Source organism: Barbus barbus (genome assembly GCF_936440315.1).
Source record: "Barbus barbus genome assembly, chromosome: 2".
Taxonomy (NCBI): domain Eukaryota; kingdom Metazoa; phylum Chordata; class Actinopteri; order Cypriniformes; family Cyprinidae; genus Barbus; species Barbus barbus.
Genome location: NC_136730.1, coordinates 28,761,830 through 28,780,229, shown reverse-complemented (window position 1 = coordinate 28,780,229; position 18,400 = coordinate 28,761,830). Strand labels below are relative to the sequence as shown.

General features: G+C 39.0%; 1 protein-coding gene across 1 annotated transcript; it reads right to left on the bottom strand.

Moving 5' to 3' along the window:
• Nucleotides 1-2,956: 2,956 nt before the first annotated feature.
• On the bottom strand, nt 2,957-13,891 carry LOC306878686 (zinc finger protein 507-like). The gene is made up of 7 exons (XM_079431170.1): nt 13,785-13,891; nt 10,136-12,282; nt 9,405-9,522; nt 7,901-8,012; nt 7,155-7,259; nt 6,940-7,074; nt 2,957-4,010 (listed from the first exon to the last, which is right to left on the bottom strand). The coding sequence occupies exons 2-7, from the start codon at nt 12,278-12,280 to the stop codon at nt 3,638-3,640; spliced, it is 2,988 nt and encodes a 995-aa protein (XP_079287296.1). The 5' UTR covers nt 12,281-12,282; nt 13,785-13,891; the 3' UTR covers nt 2,957-3,637.
• Nucleotides 13,892-18,400: the final 4,509 nt, after the last annotated feature.

The following is an 18,400-nucleotide window of genomic DNA, read 5'->3' as shown; positions in this document are numbered from 1 at the left end:
GCCGACACATTGGTTCGTTTTTAACACACTGCACAAACCAATGATCGCGCAGTTTCACTGCGTGATTGAATAAGGCTTCAGTAAAGGAGAAAAAAGGCTTTTTCCCATAGCGTCTTTAGCAAGACGCAGTACGAGTATTGATAGGGAACTGCATTTATTCAAAATAGATATATTTTCTAACAATATGTTTTTACTATCACTTTTTATCCATTTAACACATCCTTGCTGAATTTATTAATTTTTTAAATCAGCATATTAGAATGATTTCTGAAGGAGACTGCAGTAATGATGCTGAAAATTTAGCTTTGCTTCACAGCAATAAAATATATTTAAATATATAAGAAATATATTAAAATGGAAAACTCTTATTTTAAATTGCAATAATATTTCACAATTTTTTTCTGTACTTTTGATCAAATTAATGCAGCCTTGCATAATAATCTTCTTTAAGCTTTAATCGTACAAATTTTTCTGATCCCAAACTTTTGAACGACATTGTGTGTGTGTGTGTGTATATATATATATATATATATATCTATCTATCTATATATGATGGTTAACGTTTGTTATTTTTATTATAACGTTTTATTTTATTGTTATGTTTAAGTTTGTTGTGTACAGCAATGAAAACCAAATAATGAGACATTAAGATGACTTGTTCATTCTTTATTACCCAAAATACACTGGCAAAAATCATAACTACAGTTTCAAAAGAACAAATAAATAATTATGAACAAAACACTAATATTAAAACAGGGCCCTTTGGACCTCTGTACACTTGAAAAGGAAAATAGCACTGAGAGGCCTTTCGACTGTAAAATTCCTATGTTTTTTTTTTTGTTTTTCTTTCTCCTTTGGCATTGCAGAATGTAACAATGTGCTTGTCTGGAGTTCTGAATGCCAACCGTTCCCTTACACACAGTAAAGACCCCTTTTGATGCGCACTGGCAATTCAAAGGTAATTTTTGATTCATCTGCTTTTCTTTTGATTCATTTTGTTTCTGTAGTGTTTATACAAGTTTTAAAAAAAATAGAATTCCTCTAAAAATGTCAGTTTCTACAGTATATATACAGCAAGTCACATACAAAACTGTATTACAGTACCATGTGTCCGAATACATAACACAATTGTTTAGGGCTCACATTATACACAATCTAAGATGCCAAAGCACTCGATGCAGGGAGACTACTTGGCTTAAGATTTATGGTATACTTCTAAACTCGACTGAAGCTTATTCAAAAATGAGGCTGTTGAAATGGAAGGCACACTTGTGGCTGAGATGCTGTCCTTGTGATGATTATCAAATCTTATGACTCAGTGTGAAAGACAACACAATTGTCTCACTAGCCCCTGCTGATTACTTGAAACGTATTGTGTATCTTTAGAAAAAATACATTCCAGATGTATTGCAATTGTTCTATAGGAAGAAATATGAGAAACAACGGCTAGAAGATTGCTGGCACACAATGTGTACAGGGTGTCTGCCAATTCCTGCTCACAGAGAAAATAATAGGGATAATACCAACTGGTAGGTTCTTGATCAATTTGGACTACATCAGTAGAGTTATAGAGAAAATGAAATGCAGTAGCTGGGACACAAAATGAACCTTCAGGAAGCTCAATCTCTCTTTGAAGTGTGCATTATGCACATCCTCTGAAACAAAACACTCAACAGATGTTTGTGTTCTAAAACAATGAAATAAAGTGTGAAAGCAATTTCAATACTGGTACACGTTTCAGAGTTTATCCATTTTCATTACAATGCATACGGTGACATGATTAATATGCAGACCATGCATTTCCGTGATATTTGCAGTTTGAATTGTAAATTAGTACATTAGGTTCAGAATATAATAATCGTGTATGTAAATTCCTATGATTTCATTCCTAAGAGTTAATTTCTCTGATACACTGGGCAGTGTGAAGCCTGAATTAATTATGGATGCCCATTTAATCATGCTAATTTTGCTGTTGACTGTTGACATACAAACATTAACTGTATGCAAAATCATCCCTTGGAAAATATGTTGCATATAAAGTCAGATTGAGGACCCTTAAAGTTAAATTCAAGGTCAAAAGAGAAGGGGACAAAAATTTGAAGTAGTGATTAAGCAAAATCTCAATTACTAGGCTTTCACAATATACCGGTGCTGCTGTGTACAATGCCCAAGCCTCAAAATACTGGCACCGTCCCAGTATTTTCCAGTAGGTATAGTAATGTGACCAACTTAAACTGAATTTAGCAATGGCATGTGTTAAGTCCAGTGCTTCAGGTGCCGTTCACACAGGAAGTGCAACACAATATGGGAATTAAAGATGAATTACTTTTTAATTTGACACTTATAAAGTGTCTTATAAAGAAAAGCAAAAACTAGACCAAAAAAAAAAAAAAAAAAAAGAAGATTTCAGAAAGTTCTAGGGTTTGTTTTTGTAATGCTTAAATTCGTTATTAAATATATAAACGTCCAAATTTAAACTTTGACTCCCTTGGGCTTTCACAGAGAACTGCACTAAAAATCATTCAGAACGATATTAAACTATAATAATAGTTAATAAATAAACTATAATAAACATCCTCTGGCAAAAGGAAGGATCCACACAGCAATAGAGGTACTGTGGTACAAATTGGTATTGTGATACTATAGCTGGTATTATGACAACCTTATCAACTACTGCTTTTTATTGATAAATTTCATTTTTTATACCCATTACCCAGTTGTAATTATAGAGTTTCTTTTTTTTTACAGCAAAAAAACAAAACAACAAAAAAAAATCCTGCAATAACATACTCATAAAAAGAAAAAGACGAATATGAAAATAGAAAGTGAAGAAACTGTCTTCAAGTGTTGGCATTTTAACTTTTTTAAAAAGCTTGCTATATCAATATGCATATTAAATAATAAAAATAATAATAATAATAGTAAATAATAATCTATACATATATCCTTTTTTTTTCTGCTGCATGTTTCCAATTGTTAATTTTTAAATAGGGCCAATTTAATTTGAATGAGAACACAGTTAAATTCATTATATAACGCTTATATAACATTTACATACAATTTTAAGATACCTTCCTAATGATATCTTCTCTTTCGCTCTTTTCTGAGCACAAGACCAATAGCACCATAATTAGACCTTAATTAGAAACACTTTTTCTAATTTTGTATGAACATAACGGAGGGGAACATGCATATAAAATAAATTAGTTTGATAAATATCAAAGCAAACACTGACACACATTAGAGAGCACAAAAGAAATCTGCCTCTCTAAACTCGAAATGCAACATGGCAAGTGCCACCTTAAAGGTAAACGTACATAAGAAAATAGATATAAATAATACTACCGTGAACTAGAGAAGCTGCCTCATTTTCATAATGTGTGGACTCTACAATGTATATTGTCAACAGATGAGGTATATGATGCCTTTGAAATTCAAAAACCCTTTCCTCTGCTTAACTACTAAAGTACATTTCATTTGTTAACTATTTGATTCACACATCCATGGTCAATTACATTAACGGAAAATAACGTCAATACAAAGAGAGATTGACAGAAATAAAATTCAGTTCTGAATTGTGCATGTTGCTTGTTCAAGCAGAAATGATAGAAGGACAGTATGTATGAAAACGTGTGCGTCACTGGCTGCTGCTGGTCTCTGTGGGCTGATTTCCCTGCTGCTCCTTGCTCAGTATGATGCTGATCAGATCTCCCTCGTGCTGCTTCATGTGCTCCATCAGCTGATCTTTACTGGTGGACTCGAAGCCACAGATACAGCAGCAAAAGAGCAGCACACAGTATTCCATACCTGGCCGTGTCTGCCCCGAGCCGCTCCGCCACGCCACAGCCCCCCCGGCCTGCTCCCCGCTAGACGATGACCTCATGGGGTTGCCCTCTGGCCCACCTGTAGCAGAAGCCACCTCAGGTGACTGTTTGTCTTTTCTGCTCAAGACAATATATGGACGCTCCACCCCGGTCTCATGTGTTAACTTCAGAGGTATAGAAGGAGATCTTCAACCCAGAAGAAAAAAAAAACAGAACAAAATCACTTTAGTGTGGCCATTAACTTTATAAAGAACCATGTAATTTAAGACCCTTAAAGCTAGTTCACACTACAGGATTTTAAGCCCGATTTGCAAGTTAACGAGCTCGCCGTCGGGCTGTAATCGGGGGGAAATCAGCGAGTGATCGGCGCTCTGCAATCTTTGTGTGTGAACTACACAACGATGCATCAAAGAGGCTCGCAGATGCGTCGCTGACACCTCACTGACGCCAAACAAATATCTAGCATCCCATATATCTGGACCGGTCGGCCGACTCGAAATCACGTGGTGTCAGGTGTCGTGACCAGCTACAGCCAATGAAAGAGGAAGGCATGGGTTGAGGTCACCGGAAGAAAAACAACAGCAGCAACTTTACTTAAAGAAAAGTTAGGCTTTTATTTTTGCACATAAGCGTCTTTCACTCTCTTTCAGAGGCTTTTGGCTGCTATATTTTTTATTAACCACCAATAGTTACTGTTGTCATGACCGACAAACACTCTCACACTACACTCATGTTCTCACGCAGTGAAAAACACATCGCAGAGCAAAGAGGAAACTGACCACACACCGACAGAGAAGACAGAGCAGGTTACTGCTGATATGAAACAAGGTCTCAGGACTCTCTGATTTTAAATTGAGTAATTTTTTTAAGAAATTCAAACAATAAATACCTTTTTGTGGCTCTTCATTGTGTCGTGACAGATCACTGTATTGCCTCAAACACGTGAACCGATCATCTTTTCATGTTTACGAAATGAACATGAATAAACATCAGAAAGTGTTTAATTTCAACCGCGGAACACACCATTTTAAGTCCACCGAAGTTAATATGCTCTCCTGATTTGTGGTTAAGGCTAGAAGAGATACAGCTGTGGCTACTGGGCATGATCATTTACATATTTTCCGAACCGACAATATAACGTGAAACCTATAAAAAAGTTTTTTAAAAAAAAGCACATAGCGCCATAGTTTCATCAATTTAGAGTGTCGCAGTGACAGCCTTTTTGCAGCAAAGGACCTGTCATAGTTTGATGAGTGGAAGATGACATGAAGCGACGCGAAGTTAGCTGCATTAAACAGATGAGCGCACATGTGCATAAAGCTCCCATTAGGGGTGAAGTTCACGGGATTTTGACCGGCGAATGATAAGAGCACACGTTTTAACATATTTTATTATTTAACACTCAGTATTTAACTTAAGCGCTGCAAACCATACATACAGCGCCAGACATGACAGGTTTTCTGGTATCAAAACAAGTACTTTAAAGGAATACCTCAGCTTATTGCCGTTACCGTGGCAGCCAACAACAGCACAGCTTAACCCTCCGCACATTTTTATATTTAGTTATATTAAAAAAGTTTCAATTCAGTCGATCTTTTTCACCCCGTTTTAACACGTCTTTCTATGAAGACTGGCCATAGCTGTCGGGCAAGATGGCGGATAGCAGCGGCGTTCTGATCGCCTGTCAATCAAGCTCTTTGCGAACAGTCAATTCTCGCGTGTTTTCATGACAAAACGTGGTTTAGGGACCGAATCCAGTTGTTGCGTGACAGAGTTGTTGTCAGCTCGTGTAGTGTGTAGCCCCTGGTTGCTGATCATTTACAGAGTCACGTAGTGTGAACACCACAACAACTAAAAGACAGACAATCAAGTCATGTAGTCTGAACAGCACAGCGATCTGCCGACGTGTAAGGTCATGTAGTGTGAACTTGGCTTAAAGCAGTGGTTCCCAAACTGGGGGGCGCGGCGGCAAGGCTGAGGGATAGTGTACAGTCAGCAGATTATTTTGCAAAAGAAACCTTTGCAAACCTAAATGTTAAACAGTATGCTCAGTAACGTAAAATAATGCTAGACATAGCATAATTGCTTATATTGACTTGAATGAAATAGCCTAACCTAAAAGAACGACTTGTGGATTGATGTGAACGCCAGCAAGCAGGCATGCTCAGAAATGTGAGTGGATTAAACATCTCTGACGACGTTCAGCACCATGGATTGATTTTATCAGGTTACAAGAAAAGGTAGGATATGGATTTAATTGCGAACTGTTAGGCCAGCCAACCCGATCTCACGGCAATTCGTCCATATTTGACGAGGTGGCTAATGGTGATTTTATGATTGATCATGCTACATCCCATGGCATTCGAGTCCACACGCATCCAACTAGAAGTGACAGCCTGGTGAATAATTACAAACAAGAAAAAAAAAAAACACTTTTAAAGCTTATTTGCGATTATGTATTGCAGCCAATGTGTCTAGTCTTTACAGTGCTTTGTTATATGGAGCTGTTTGGTAGATCGCAATCTAATTCGTTTGTCTGCACCGTAATTCAAATGCGGCAGACTTTAGTGGACAGTAAAAAAAGGCAGAACACCATATAATGCCAAGCCGTAACTTCATATTGACGCACGGGTAAACACAGACAGAACACCGTAACTCAATTTGAGCGTTCCAAACAAAGGGAAAGAGCGGTAACTGGCGTTACACGGTGTTCTGCCTAGGTTTCTCTGGGGCTTTTTGAAGTTACAGTTGCGACAACCCATTATTTTCTCGGAAAAACAACGAAATTGACTCAAGATACTTATGTACATGATAAAGGATGTCTTGAATGTCCCAAAAATATCAATAACTCATTTTGGACAAAAATCGAAGTTACGGTCTTTTGCCTTTGCACGGCAGTATAGTCCTACAGTATAGTCCTACAGAGCATAGCGGAGGACAGATCAGTGAACGAGAGCTGAACACTGCTGGGTGGTGCGATGTTGCCCAGAAACCAAAAATGCCATTTTCGGACGATAATTATCGGTGTCCGAAATTTCAGTGCATCCCTAGTTTTAGCTATATCGACTCACCACAGAGCAAAAAAAAGAAAAAGGAAAAAAAAGGGCCTTCTTACCGACTGCTCTGGGAAATGGCCTCATTGATGGCCTTGTTGACCTGCTCATAGTTGTAATTCTGATCTCCAGCGTGTTTCCACATGTGAGATTTGAGAGATGGTGGGTGGCTGCACATGTAACCACACAGAGAGCACCTGTAACACAGAATGATGATTATGACCCATCTCCACTTAAGAGTCAAGTTCTGTGCACCAGCTCAGTGTTTGTTTCTTACCTGTACTGCTCCAGCAGCTGCATGGCTTGGTGTTCTTGTGGATGTCTCTTCATGTGGCTCTTCAGGCTATTCATATTAGTTGTGGCAAAATCACAGCTGCAGCACCTAGAGGGGTCGTGCGGCACAGGATAGACAATTAGAGCGGCACAAGGCCATGGTTTGAAAAGAGACCTTCTGGGGCACCTGTCAAGAGCGGTCAGGCAATGTTTGTTTGTGCGGTAATTTGTGTTTTGTGTGTGCGGCTGTGTGTTTGAACGTTTGGAAGGCTGCATTTGAAGAACAATGAAAGGCTGTTTGTAGAGAGGCTGAACTCAAAGCGCTATCTTGAATGGATCATGCAGCTGTGTTAAAAGGACATTATCTCTCAGATGCTCTGTTTGAAATGATCATGGGTGAGCAGAACTGAAGCAAGACCTGTCACCACACACAAAGAGACCATAATGGGACCTTGAGGTGTTTATGTGAGCTTGCGTGTAATTTAGTGAGTGTATGTGCCTTTGCATTGAAAAGAAAAAGATCTTATTCTTTTATGGAATATAAGGGCTTTACACAATGAGAGCAGGCAGCACCGGCTTATCCTGAGCACCACTGCACCCTTGTGGTGACAACTGGTAATGCTTTCATTTCCAGCCAAATGTAATACTAAACATCTGATGCTTTCTGATTTGTTCTCCTTGTGTAATGTATCTTTTACAACAAAAATGAAATATTCAGTGAGTATGAAAAAAAAGCTATTTTCCCCAAACCTGTATGGTTTATCAGAGTTGTGGATTCGCCGATGGTTGCGCACCCCAACATATGTGGAGCTGGTGTAGTCACACATATCACATTTGAAAACGCTCTGCTCACCAACCGAATCTGAAAAAAATTGAGAAATACACACGAATCAGGAAAAAAGATGATCTCCATCGGTCATAGATTTACATTACATTTAATCATTTAGCAGACGCTTTTATCCAAAGCGACTTCCAAATGAGGACAAATGGAAGCAATCAAAATCAAAGAGCAATGATGTAGCTTAGTATCTACACTGTCTTTTTGCAGCATTGCAATGTAGTCAATTACAGATATAGCTGCTTCTTGAATGCAATGGCCAATCAGAAGTGTTTAGGTAAGACAGAATCCAATCACTGGGTTCTGCATGCTCACAAATCATTTCATTATAACAAGCAAAGTGTAGATGTGATGTAAATAAAATAATTCTGTAGTGTAGACTAAGCTTCATTGATTACAATGTAGTCTCAGCCTCAGACGTGACACGCCCACGGACCGCTGGCTGAACATCTGATGCATATGGCACACAAAAGTGGAAACAATTTAGGAGTTTTGAAGTCGTAATCGGATTGGTTGAATTATACAGGATTTCCAGGAGATGTATGTGTCGCATTCTTTAACGTTATTCCTGGAAACAAAGATGCCGTGACGCCAAACCCCATCACAAAAGAAGAAAACCGCCATGTTTACAACTGTGACAACGAGCGCTTATCAGGGTCAACTAAACGCTGGATTTTTAAATGTGAAATATTTAAATTTTGCGCCATAGAATCTTTCAAATACGTCCAAGAGTTTTACACACCGGTCTGTTATTGTGGCGACATTTCCATGCCCCGAAATGTGACGCAGAACGACATGAACTGTGATTGGTTGTTTGACATGTCAGTCAAACGGCCTCATGGGTGGGTCTTGGCCAATAAAAGCTGCCATTGATTCCAGACCTTCAGCTGTCAGTCTGAAGGTCCGGCTGCTAATTATAATGGAACTTGAGATCGTGATGAACTAAGTGACAGATTTTTAGTGATTATAAAGGGAGCACAATCTGCGTGAGGTAAAGGTGTTGTCCCATGGGGAAAAAATATTTAAATATGTAATTTTGATGATCAAAGATGAGTTTAGGCTAAAATTTGAGATTGCATTGGGGACTTTAAAATGTCATTAAAAAAAAAAAAAGACTTCTCTAGTCATATAAGCCAGAATTCAATGCTTAAAACCTGCCCCTCCGCAATCGATCACAAGCTTGCATTCATTTCTGAATGAAACTCCCACATCTCAAAACCCAATCAACAACCAATGGATAGAACCAAATCCCCTCTCTGTTTAATTATTTTTCAATCATCTGCTACACTCAAATGTGTGTAAAAACATGGGGGAAAAATCTGCTGCTGCTTATGTTCCATCACAACTATAAGTGGAATGTTTTGGAAAACTGCTTTTGTTTCATTGTGTAGCACTGGAGATTTGTTCAGTTCTCACCCTCATCTGTTATTTTGGCTGGCTCTTCAATGATTGCTGTGCTTTCAGCAACGTGGGTCAGTGTGCTGCTGATGTCGTCAATCCCATGCCCATATCTCTCGTGGTTTCTCAGCTGACTCTGAATGAGGTATTAATAAAACCATAATCAGTGTTTCATAAGGAGGAAGTTTATTAATAAAGCAGAAGGAAGGGAGAGCAGTGCACTCCAATATTAGAAACTCTAGTACGCCAATCTACATGGAGTAAAATTAATACTTGCTCCCCACTTAGAACAGTTGGGACCTGCTTAAATATGTATTGCCTTCCAGAAAATGCAAAGATAATTCAATAAAGTTCAAATCAAAGAGATTATGTAGTCCATTTTAAGATATCAATTCAATATAGAAACAAATAAACACAGTAAATGGGTATTTGACCTAGTGCCATGCCCAAGGAATTTAGTTTCTCAAAGAATTCCTCTGCTAAAGAAAAGAGAATTTCAAGCATAAAAATTCAGTTCTGTCATTAAATAAGCATTTAGTTAAAAAAGGGTTTAAGATAAATAAAAGTCACTATTTAAACAGTGATCTGACAAATGTAATTAAATATATATATATATTTTTTTTAAAGTTCACAAAATTAAAATTCTGTCATCATTTACTCACCCTCATGAAGTTTCAAATCTGTAGTTATTAGCATTAAGAAAATAAATAATTTTCTTAATGCTAATTTCCACCTGTTTCTCTCCTCACCTTGTAGTGGAACCTTTCGGTGCACTGTTTGCAGTTGTACATGCGAGGCTTGAAGTGGTGGATCATGTGATGCTCCAGGTCCTTGCTGTCACAGGCTATATGCTCACAGATGGGGCATTGGTAGGGTTGTCTTTGTCTATGAACACGTAGGTGCTGCTTTATGTAACCTTTGTTTCCGCTGCTGTATAGGCACAGTCGACAGCGATAGGGCCTTTCGCTCCCAGCAATATATTCCACCAGACCGTCTGTAGTGGAAATGTCGCCAGGCACAGCAGGACCCCCAGAAACTCCACCTCCATGTTGGCTTTGGGCATTGTCCTGCAACTCCTTCAGAATGTCCTCGTCTGAAGTGTTTTGGTCAGAACGCTCTTGCAGTCGCTCGATGACAGTCAAAAGAGACATGCTAATTCCAGCTTTGGAGGGTCCCTCGACCAGCACATCTCGAGAATCTTTTGAACTCTGGAGGCCAAGGTTAAGAAGAGCACCTGGATCTCCAACTGCAGCCGCAAGCTCTCCTGAGGATGCCTTAGGGTTGGCGGTGTCAGCAATCTGTATAATTCTCTGGCCTGTGTCAGGGCTTTGAGTACTTGGGTCATGAATACCTTTTGCAGCGGTTTTACTAAGCTCTGGGGCCCTCATGGGCATGGCCACCAATGCCTCAGCTGCCAAAGAATGCAGCCGAAGAGATTCTGAGTAAGTCCTCCTCCGAACCGGTGGCATGTTTTCATCTGAGGGAGAACTCGAAGACACTGACTCTTCCTCCTGTTGTTGATCTTCTCCATTCCAAGCGATCACAACCTCCTCCTTTTGTTTGTAGTATATGTGTTGGCTCTCTAACTGTGATTCTTCAGAAGCAAGGAGGGTCTTGTCTCCTCCTACTTCTGGGCTGAGGAGCAGAGGTTTGCTGGACACCGGTTCCTCGGCACAGGGAAGGCGTTCCACGATGACGTTGACGTGGCCGGCGCTGTTGCCACTGCAATTGATAATCTTCTGCGCAGAGGAAAGGAGGCTGTCGGAGCTTGCCTGTTGGCTCTCAGTCTCCAACTCCAGCTCCATTTGGGCTTCTGGTGTCACCTGAACCTCCACCAAGGGCTCCTCTGGGTCTTTAAGAGAAAACACTTGACTGATCATCGGGAGTTTGGTCTCCACTGTTTTCAAAGCTTCCTTCTCCCCATGACACCTCACCTCTGGTGAAGCACACAGTTCTAGCTGGAGGCTGGAGGAGCCATGAATTGTCTGAGGTTTTCCTCCAACAGCTGCGAGGACTACTATGGTATCCTCTTTACCTGCTGGAACCAAATGAGGACTGGAGCTTTGTAAGGTACCAGGACAGTCCGTCTCGTCTTCAAATATGGGGTATGAGCAGTCAACCAGGCCAGCGTGTTTCCATGCATGGGTCTTCAAATTGCGCTGTTGTCGGCATTCATAGTTGCAGATGAGACAACGGTACCTGCCATGCTCAAAGCTGTACCACTTTTTGGGAGTGGACGTCTTCTCTGATTCCAAGTTGCTTGCCTTCAAAACTGCCATCCTTTGGTGAATGCTCCTGGCTGATGCTATCCCTTGCTCATCTAGGATGTGTCTGGTGTGATCGCCTTCTTCCAGGTGGAGTCTTACATGTGTCACCAGCTCCTCTTGATGGTTTGAAGTGAACTGGCACTCTGAGCACATGAGGATGAGGTCACTGTGCTGCTCATCATGAAGCAGCAGATGTTCTTTCAACATCTCCAATGTAGGGGAGATAAATCGGCACATACTGCACTGGTAGCACGTGACCGTCCGAGTGCTTAAACTCAAAGGCTCCTGTTCGAACGTGTGCCCAGGCGTGCTGCTGGATGTTGGGCGGTCATCCCTTTGGTCTTTGGATCTCTTACAAGGTATGACCACTTCAGTGCTGTCTGGAACAGGTACAGAAGCACAGGTCATCAAGGGTCTCTTTTTCCCAGAGACGGTGCATCGTCTGGGCCGCTTTTCCACGATTTTGCTGAGTTTCTCAATGACCTGAATAAGAGAGTCGGCAGCCTGCTTTTGCTGCTGCCGTTGCTGGTCTTCGGCATCATGAAGACGTCTGTCAGGAATGAAGACGGTATCCTGCTGGCCTCTAGAGTGAGGCACAAGGACAGCAACTGCACTGCTGTCCTCCATTCCTGCAACACGAATAAAACACATGCAAAAACGTGAATGAAACAACATCACTGACTAAACAGGACCTTCAGCTTGCAAAAAGCTGAGAAATGCAGGACTGGGGAATGGCAACATTTTTTACTGTGTGTGTCGACTGGTAGAGGCCCTCCCCTACATATTTACAAGAATAGCCATTACTTCACAAACCTATAAATATCATGGACTAGTTACTGTCTAGTAAATCAGTCTAGTTTATTTTTTCATGACAGATTAAGTGATTTCTGAAATAAAAGTTGATTGAAAATAAAGTAACGGGGTAGGGTCAGGGTAGAGGGCTTTATTATCCCAATAAGGTGGCATCCATTTAATAATTTGAATTAAAATAAAAATTTACACTCAATAACTTATTGCATACTGTTTTATAATGTACTACAATACTGAGGTCCAGATAACTGCCACAATTTGCAGCTACAGATTCTATTACACTGTTAAAATAGCAGTATTTTCTGTTATTTATAATATAATAGTGCAAATAGCATATCACTAAAAAATACTGCTATGTTCACTTAGTGTAAATAGCCTCTATCGCTAGAGTTTAGCATGTTTTATATTCAAGTAGTATTAGTATTATTATAATTATTATCATTTAATTAGTATTATTTTTCTTTTTATAACAGAAACATTTAATGACAAATATCATTCCAAACATTACCACCAGCTCATAACTCTATTTAATACGACACACATGCACTCATACCATTTTGTGCAAAACTTTTCTTTTTTAGTGCATCTGGGAACCCTATTTTGCAACAATGAATGACTCCCTTAGGGAAACTGTAATATTTCTGAATCACTTCTAATAGGTCTGATTCATGAGTTGATTTTTCACTTTCTTTTGCTCACAGCACTTCTGCATTTTTGACCTACAGTTAAAAAGGAAGTTATAGAGTACTCTGAATCAAAACAAAAACACGTGGGGCACGAACACATGTAAAAGCATGCAATTCTTCTACAAAATAAGATTGGACCCTGCTGACAACCCCCCTCTTATCGCTTTGAGTGAACTTTCCCTTCTTTAAGATCATGTAGGCCTATGTGTTGTTAATATCTTAAATATACTCCATTATGAGTTTATCAAAAAGCAACAAGTGATAGTCAAAAGCCAAAATCGACAAGAAAAAACCCACGAATGGTGAAGGGGTTAAAAATAAACGCTGTCTTGAAGATATGACGAGTTGACGGATGTTTACAGACACAGACCTAATGACAGATAACAGATACACAACGCGTGAAAATCAATCTCGGATAATCGGCGTGAGATAGTTGGGCTGAAGTTTAGCAGGGCGTGTGGGTTTGAGAACATGGTGTCCGTGATAACCGTGGAGACGAAACGTGAGAAAGGGGCAGGACGTTTCTGACAACAGCAGCCCACACATGCACGCTTTACAGTTCAACATGAGCTGTAAAAAACATCTGTGCCGCTTAATAAACAGCTCAGAGTCACAACCATCCGAACGCTACTTACTGATGCGGCAGCTGTGCCTGATCTTTGGCCTCGAAGCTCGTGATGCGCTGCTTTTTTTATTCCTGTGGTGTAAAAGTGCTTCACTCTAGACTCAAAATGGCGAGAATGGAGCCCGGATCACGTGACTCGCTGCAGGTCATGTGACTGTGGAAAGTGACATCAGCCAGAAACACCTGCCACCGCTTGAAGACGACTATAAGGTATTTTTTTTCTCTCTCATTTTCAACATATTGTAGTCTGTATTCAATATTTTTCTATACTATATGTTGGAAATGACTACTGTTATGCTCATTGGCTGTAGTATGACAGGCATAAATATATATACCTTAAGGTTATCTTAACCTCGGGTTATCTTTGTGTAATATTAAAATTAGTTTTATGATCCGAATCATTCAAGTGTGACAAAAATGCAACAACAACAACAACAAAAATGCCGGTAGGGGGCAAAAACTTTTTTTCACACCACTGTAATTTAGTTAATGTAAGTTAATTGATAAAGAAAATCTATTTAGGACATTATTTTTGACAGCATCCTCATTGTACAGCATTTTTACACAAGTGCTTAACACTTTTAACAGTGCTGTACCTTACTGTGCATTTGAAACATGTTTTTATTATACCCTGATCATTCAATATGAACAGCCTATTGTTATTATTACAGAATTCATAACAGTAGTTGAAAAAACTACTTCCACTGAGATTTTGAAATGCACATCTAATGGACACTAATTATCCCATGAAGGAGGAATTGTGAATGGCAGTGAAGCAACACGACTGATGACTGTATATAATAAATAAATAAATAAGTGTATGCCAAATACAGAGTAGAAATAAAATATACTAAAAGTTAAAGAAATTCTAAAATAATTTATATTCATGTATGAAATATAAGTTAAAAGGAAAGAAAGTCTCAACTACTAATCATGTCATCCTTAACCTAAGTAATGTGTACACTGCATACAGGATAATGGCATTAAGATGACTGCTCAGGTCGGATCAGACTTTTTTTTTCTTTGTGCTATGGAAAAAGGCATGAACCTGTTGGGAAAACTATAATTTCAAAACTAAAGTGGATTACAGTATATGCAAGGGGGAAAAAAATTCCTGTTGTTAAGAAAATTACGTCAGACTATCTTGTGAATCAGAAGGAAAATAACTGATGGAAGATTTGTATTGTTCACTGTATGACAGATTAAAGATTTGCATTCAGCTGATTGTTATAATAGGTGTAGTAGACTTGGAAAAAGGTGGGATATTCACTACCTGCTTGATAAGTTGCTGTGGCTCCTGAATGAGTGTTATGCTGTGGCAAAACCTCCAATGGACGTGACATTTTCACAGACAGAATTCAAAGCCAAAAGTTGCTCTATTAATATGCTTGGAAGGAGATTAAATTAAATGAAGCCACAGTGCAGAACATTTAAAAGGTCTTTTTAAAAAGCAAACATTTAATATTCAACAGGACAACACAGATCGGGAAAACAGATAAAAATACAAAATATGTATTTAAAAAAGGTTAGCATTAAAAAAAAGGACTTGCATTGATTCGCAGGTTCATTTCTCAGTTTCATAAATTAACTGTGAATGAGAACAGGTGTGATGACGCCAACCCTCAAGCTGAGATCAGAGTGTTATTCTGCCTGTGAGCAGATCAGCAGTCTTACAGATATACCAGAAAGTTCATGCAAACTTTGGTGTGCTACCAACAGTTAATACTCTCTCTAAAAGTACAATAATTCTGTGAGCAAAATCATAATAAAAAGTATGCACCCTTTTATGCAATCCAAACTAGCTTCTCATATTGCGGTGCTAAATGGATAAATAGCCAGTGCATCACATCCAAAGAGAATTTAGTCTGCTTTCCAAACAGCAACCCCTTTGTTCTATTGTGTTTGTGATTAGGCCTCTGTCACATATCCCTTGTGCTACAAGTGAAATATGAATTAAATTATCTCCAAAAGAGAGAGAAAGCGAGAGAGTAATAAGAACACATTTGTGGCATCATTTCAGGGCACGCAGAATAAGATTTGGTCTCTAGACTCTCCCGGCTCTGGTGATGCACGGTTCCAGAATGGACACAGCTGAGGTCAGTGAGCCGAGAGGAGGGGGCCACTAATGCACACTTTGGATTTATTGTTTTAATTAAGTGCTACGGCATTTCATCATAAACTGTTTATGGACACAAGTCCACCGGTGCAAGCTATTGTGCGAGGGGAGGTAGGTGGGGGAGGAAAACAGCTTGTTTTGTTTGAAAACCATTTCAGTCCTCTGTTCTCCATAGCAGCTGTCAAAGTGTTTCATATCTTTGATACATTAAGTATGTTTTGACATGAATCATAGATGACTAACGCACTTATTGCCACAGGTCAGATGTGGCATCGCACAGCCCCCCGCAATCCTCCAACCACAAATCCTTTCGAATGACTCCAGGTTGTTGTGTTTATTTGTCCGACTCCTCTGTATGTTTTCCAGATGACATGCGTGCTGGGGAGTAGATATTGACGGCAGCATAAATGTGACAGTTGTGTTCATTGGATGACGTGCAAGGAAATACAAGTTGTTCTCGCAGCTCCTGGCCAAATTCACCAAAGAGCTGTGATGGAGTAAAGAAATAGCATTGATGTATGATTAAGTGTTTTGAAATGACGTGTGGGGAGGCTGGGGTGTAAAAAATATATGGGGTGACTCAATCTATTCGAACTGAGCTACAGTAAATAAACACGCAGGTCGTTCGCCGTGCATTATGCATTTAAATCCAAGAGTTGCTATCAGTGCTTGAGCCCTCTTGTCTGTGTGTTGTGGGCAAATGTAACGCCCCGCCTCGCACCAGCACCGCAGCACTTGGTCAAATGGCACATCTGTCTTGTTCTTTGTGATTTCATTAGCTCTAATATCTGCACTTCCTATTACCCCAGCTGCCTCTCATTCAAAGGCACACAGGCTCGCTTCTCTAATGCAGAGTGACACGCGATATACTTTCACTCACACATTACGCGTTAGCCCGGAGCAAGGCCGCCCGCTCCTTTGAAAATGTTGGAATTAGGTTATTTCTATTGAAGTATTAAAGCAATTCTTCAGTTTAAGCTACTATTTCATAACTTTTTTCTCTCTTTCCCTGTTTTTTTTTCTAGGCTGCGTGTGTGATTGAGAGGGAAACAGCGATTAGGGTTCCCATAACCTCCTTATTATCCTCTCTGCCCAAACAGAGCTCTGAGACTGATGTACTATGTGAGGATGACATGATTATAAGACAACAATCTGTTTCATTTCTCTAATATCTCAACAACACCAGTCCGAAGGCAAGAGATTTTGTGCTGTGATTTTGTCCTTTTCATAATGTAGTCAAGGTGATGGACAGTTTATTCTTATTGGTGCACCACACTTACAAATAAAGTGCCATGGTAAAAGAATGTATGGTAACACTTTAGAAGATTTATTCACTATTAACCATGACTTTTTAAATAAATTCCTCATTTGCTGCTTATTAATAGTTAGTAGTAGTTGTTATTGGGTAGGATTAGGGATTTAGAATAAGGTCATGTGGAATAAGACATTAATATAATAAATGGCTAATATTCTAGTAATATGCATGCTAATAAGCAACTAGTTAAGAGACCCTAAAATAAAGTGTTACCGAATATATATATATTCACTCAGAAATTGCTATTAATATCGCAAATAATAACAAATAAAACATGACATTTTGGAGTAGGAAAACTAAAAGAGTATTTTCTTGTAAAATATACTCCAATATTCTTTGTTTTATTTAACATTTTGATTTTTATGCAAGCAAACCTATATGCTTTCGAATAGCAACAAAGCCATATTATATATCCTACAAGAGCCAGAGCGTGAAAGCCAAGCAGAGGCAATCCAAACACACTTGTTATAGCTGCTGTAGAAAAGGAAATCTTACAGGAAGGCATGCTATTACTATCATATAAGAACATGGTAGTAATAACATGCCTTTTAAACCGTAATAATACCATGGTATTCTTTGAAGTGTGACAGAGTATCATCTAAATCAATATCACAGAACCATAGACTGTAAATGAAAGGCGGTTGCTTGACTGTCACATTCTTTTAATAGCCCTCGAAAAATATGTTTGTGTATATTGTGTCTGTGTGTGTGTGTGTGTGTGTGTATATACACACATACATACATTTCGATGTATATATAGAGTGTCACAATAAATGAATACTTGTGACTACTGTAGATGTTAATAAAAAATATTTTTGCTACCATACAGGTGTAATTACAATATCTACCAGCAGGGCCTAACTAGTCCATGCTAACCAAAACCTTGATGTTTTGGCTGTACTATATCTCAGGGTTTAGTGAGTGAACTGCATGGGGTTGCCTGAATCTTTATTATATTAAAATCATTATTTTAATATAAAAACAATCAAAATAAACATTTTAAATATATATATATATATTGTTTATCTGCATGCCATTTTACTGTTATTCGTAGTCAAATAACTGAACCAAATATGCAAATGTATTGTTTAAAGCGATTTAAATAAAAGGAAAACAAAAAAACTAACTCAGGAGGTACATCAAATGGATGTTTGATTATATCATAAAATAGAAATGGGGGGGGGGGGGGGGACTG

What these genes read in the sequence shown, in the direction of transcription:
- LOC306878686 (XM_079431170.1), bottom strand. Translation starts at nt 12,280, where the DNA reads ATGGAGGACAGCAGTGCAGTTGCTGTCCTTGTGCCTCACTCTAGAGGC. An exon ending in CCGAAAGGTTCCACTACAAG is followed by an intron (nt 9,523 to 10,135) that starts GTGAGGAGAGAA and finishes TACCTCATTCAG; the next exon opens with AGTCAGCTGAGAAACCACGA. An exon ending in GCCATTTCCCAGAGCAGTCG is followed by an intron (nt 4,011 to 6,939) that starts GTAAGAAGGCCC and finishes TCTGGGTTGAAG; the next exon opens with ATCTCCTTCTATACCTCTGA.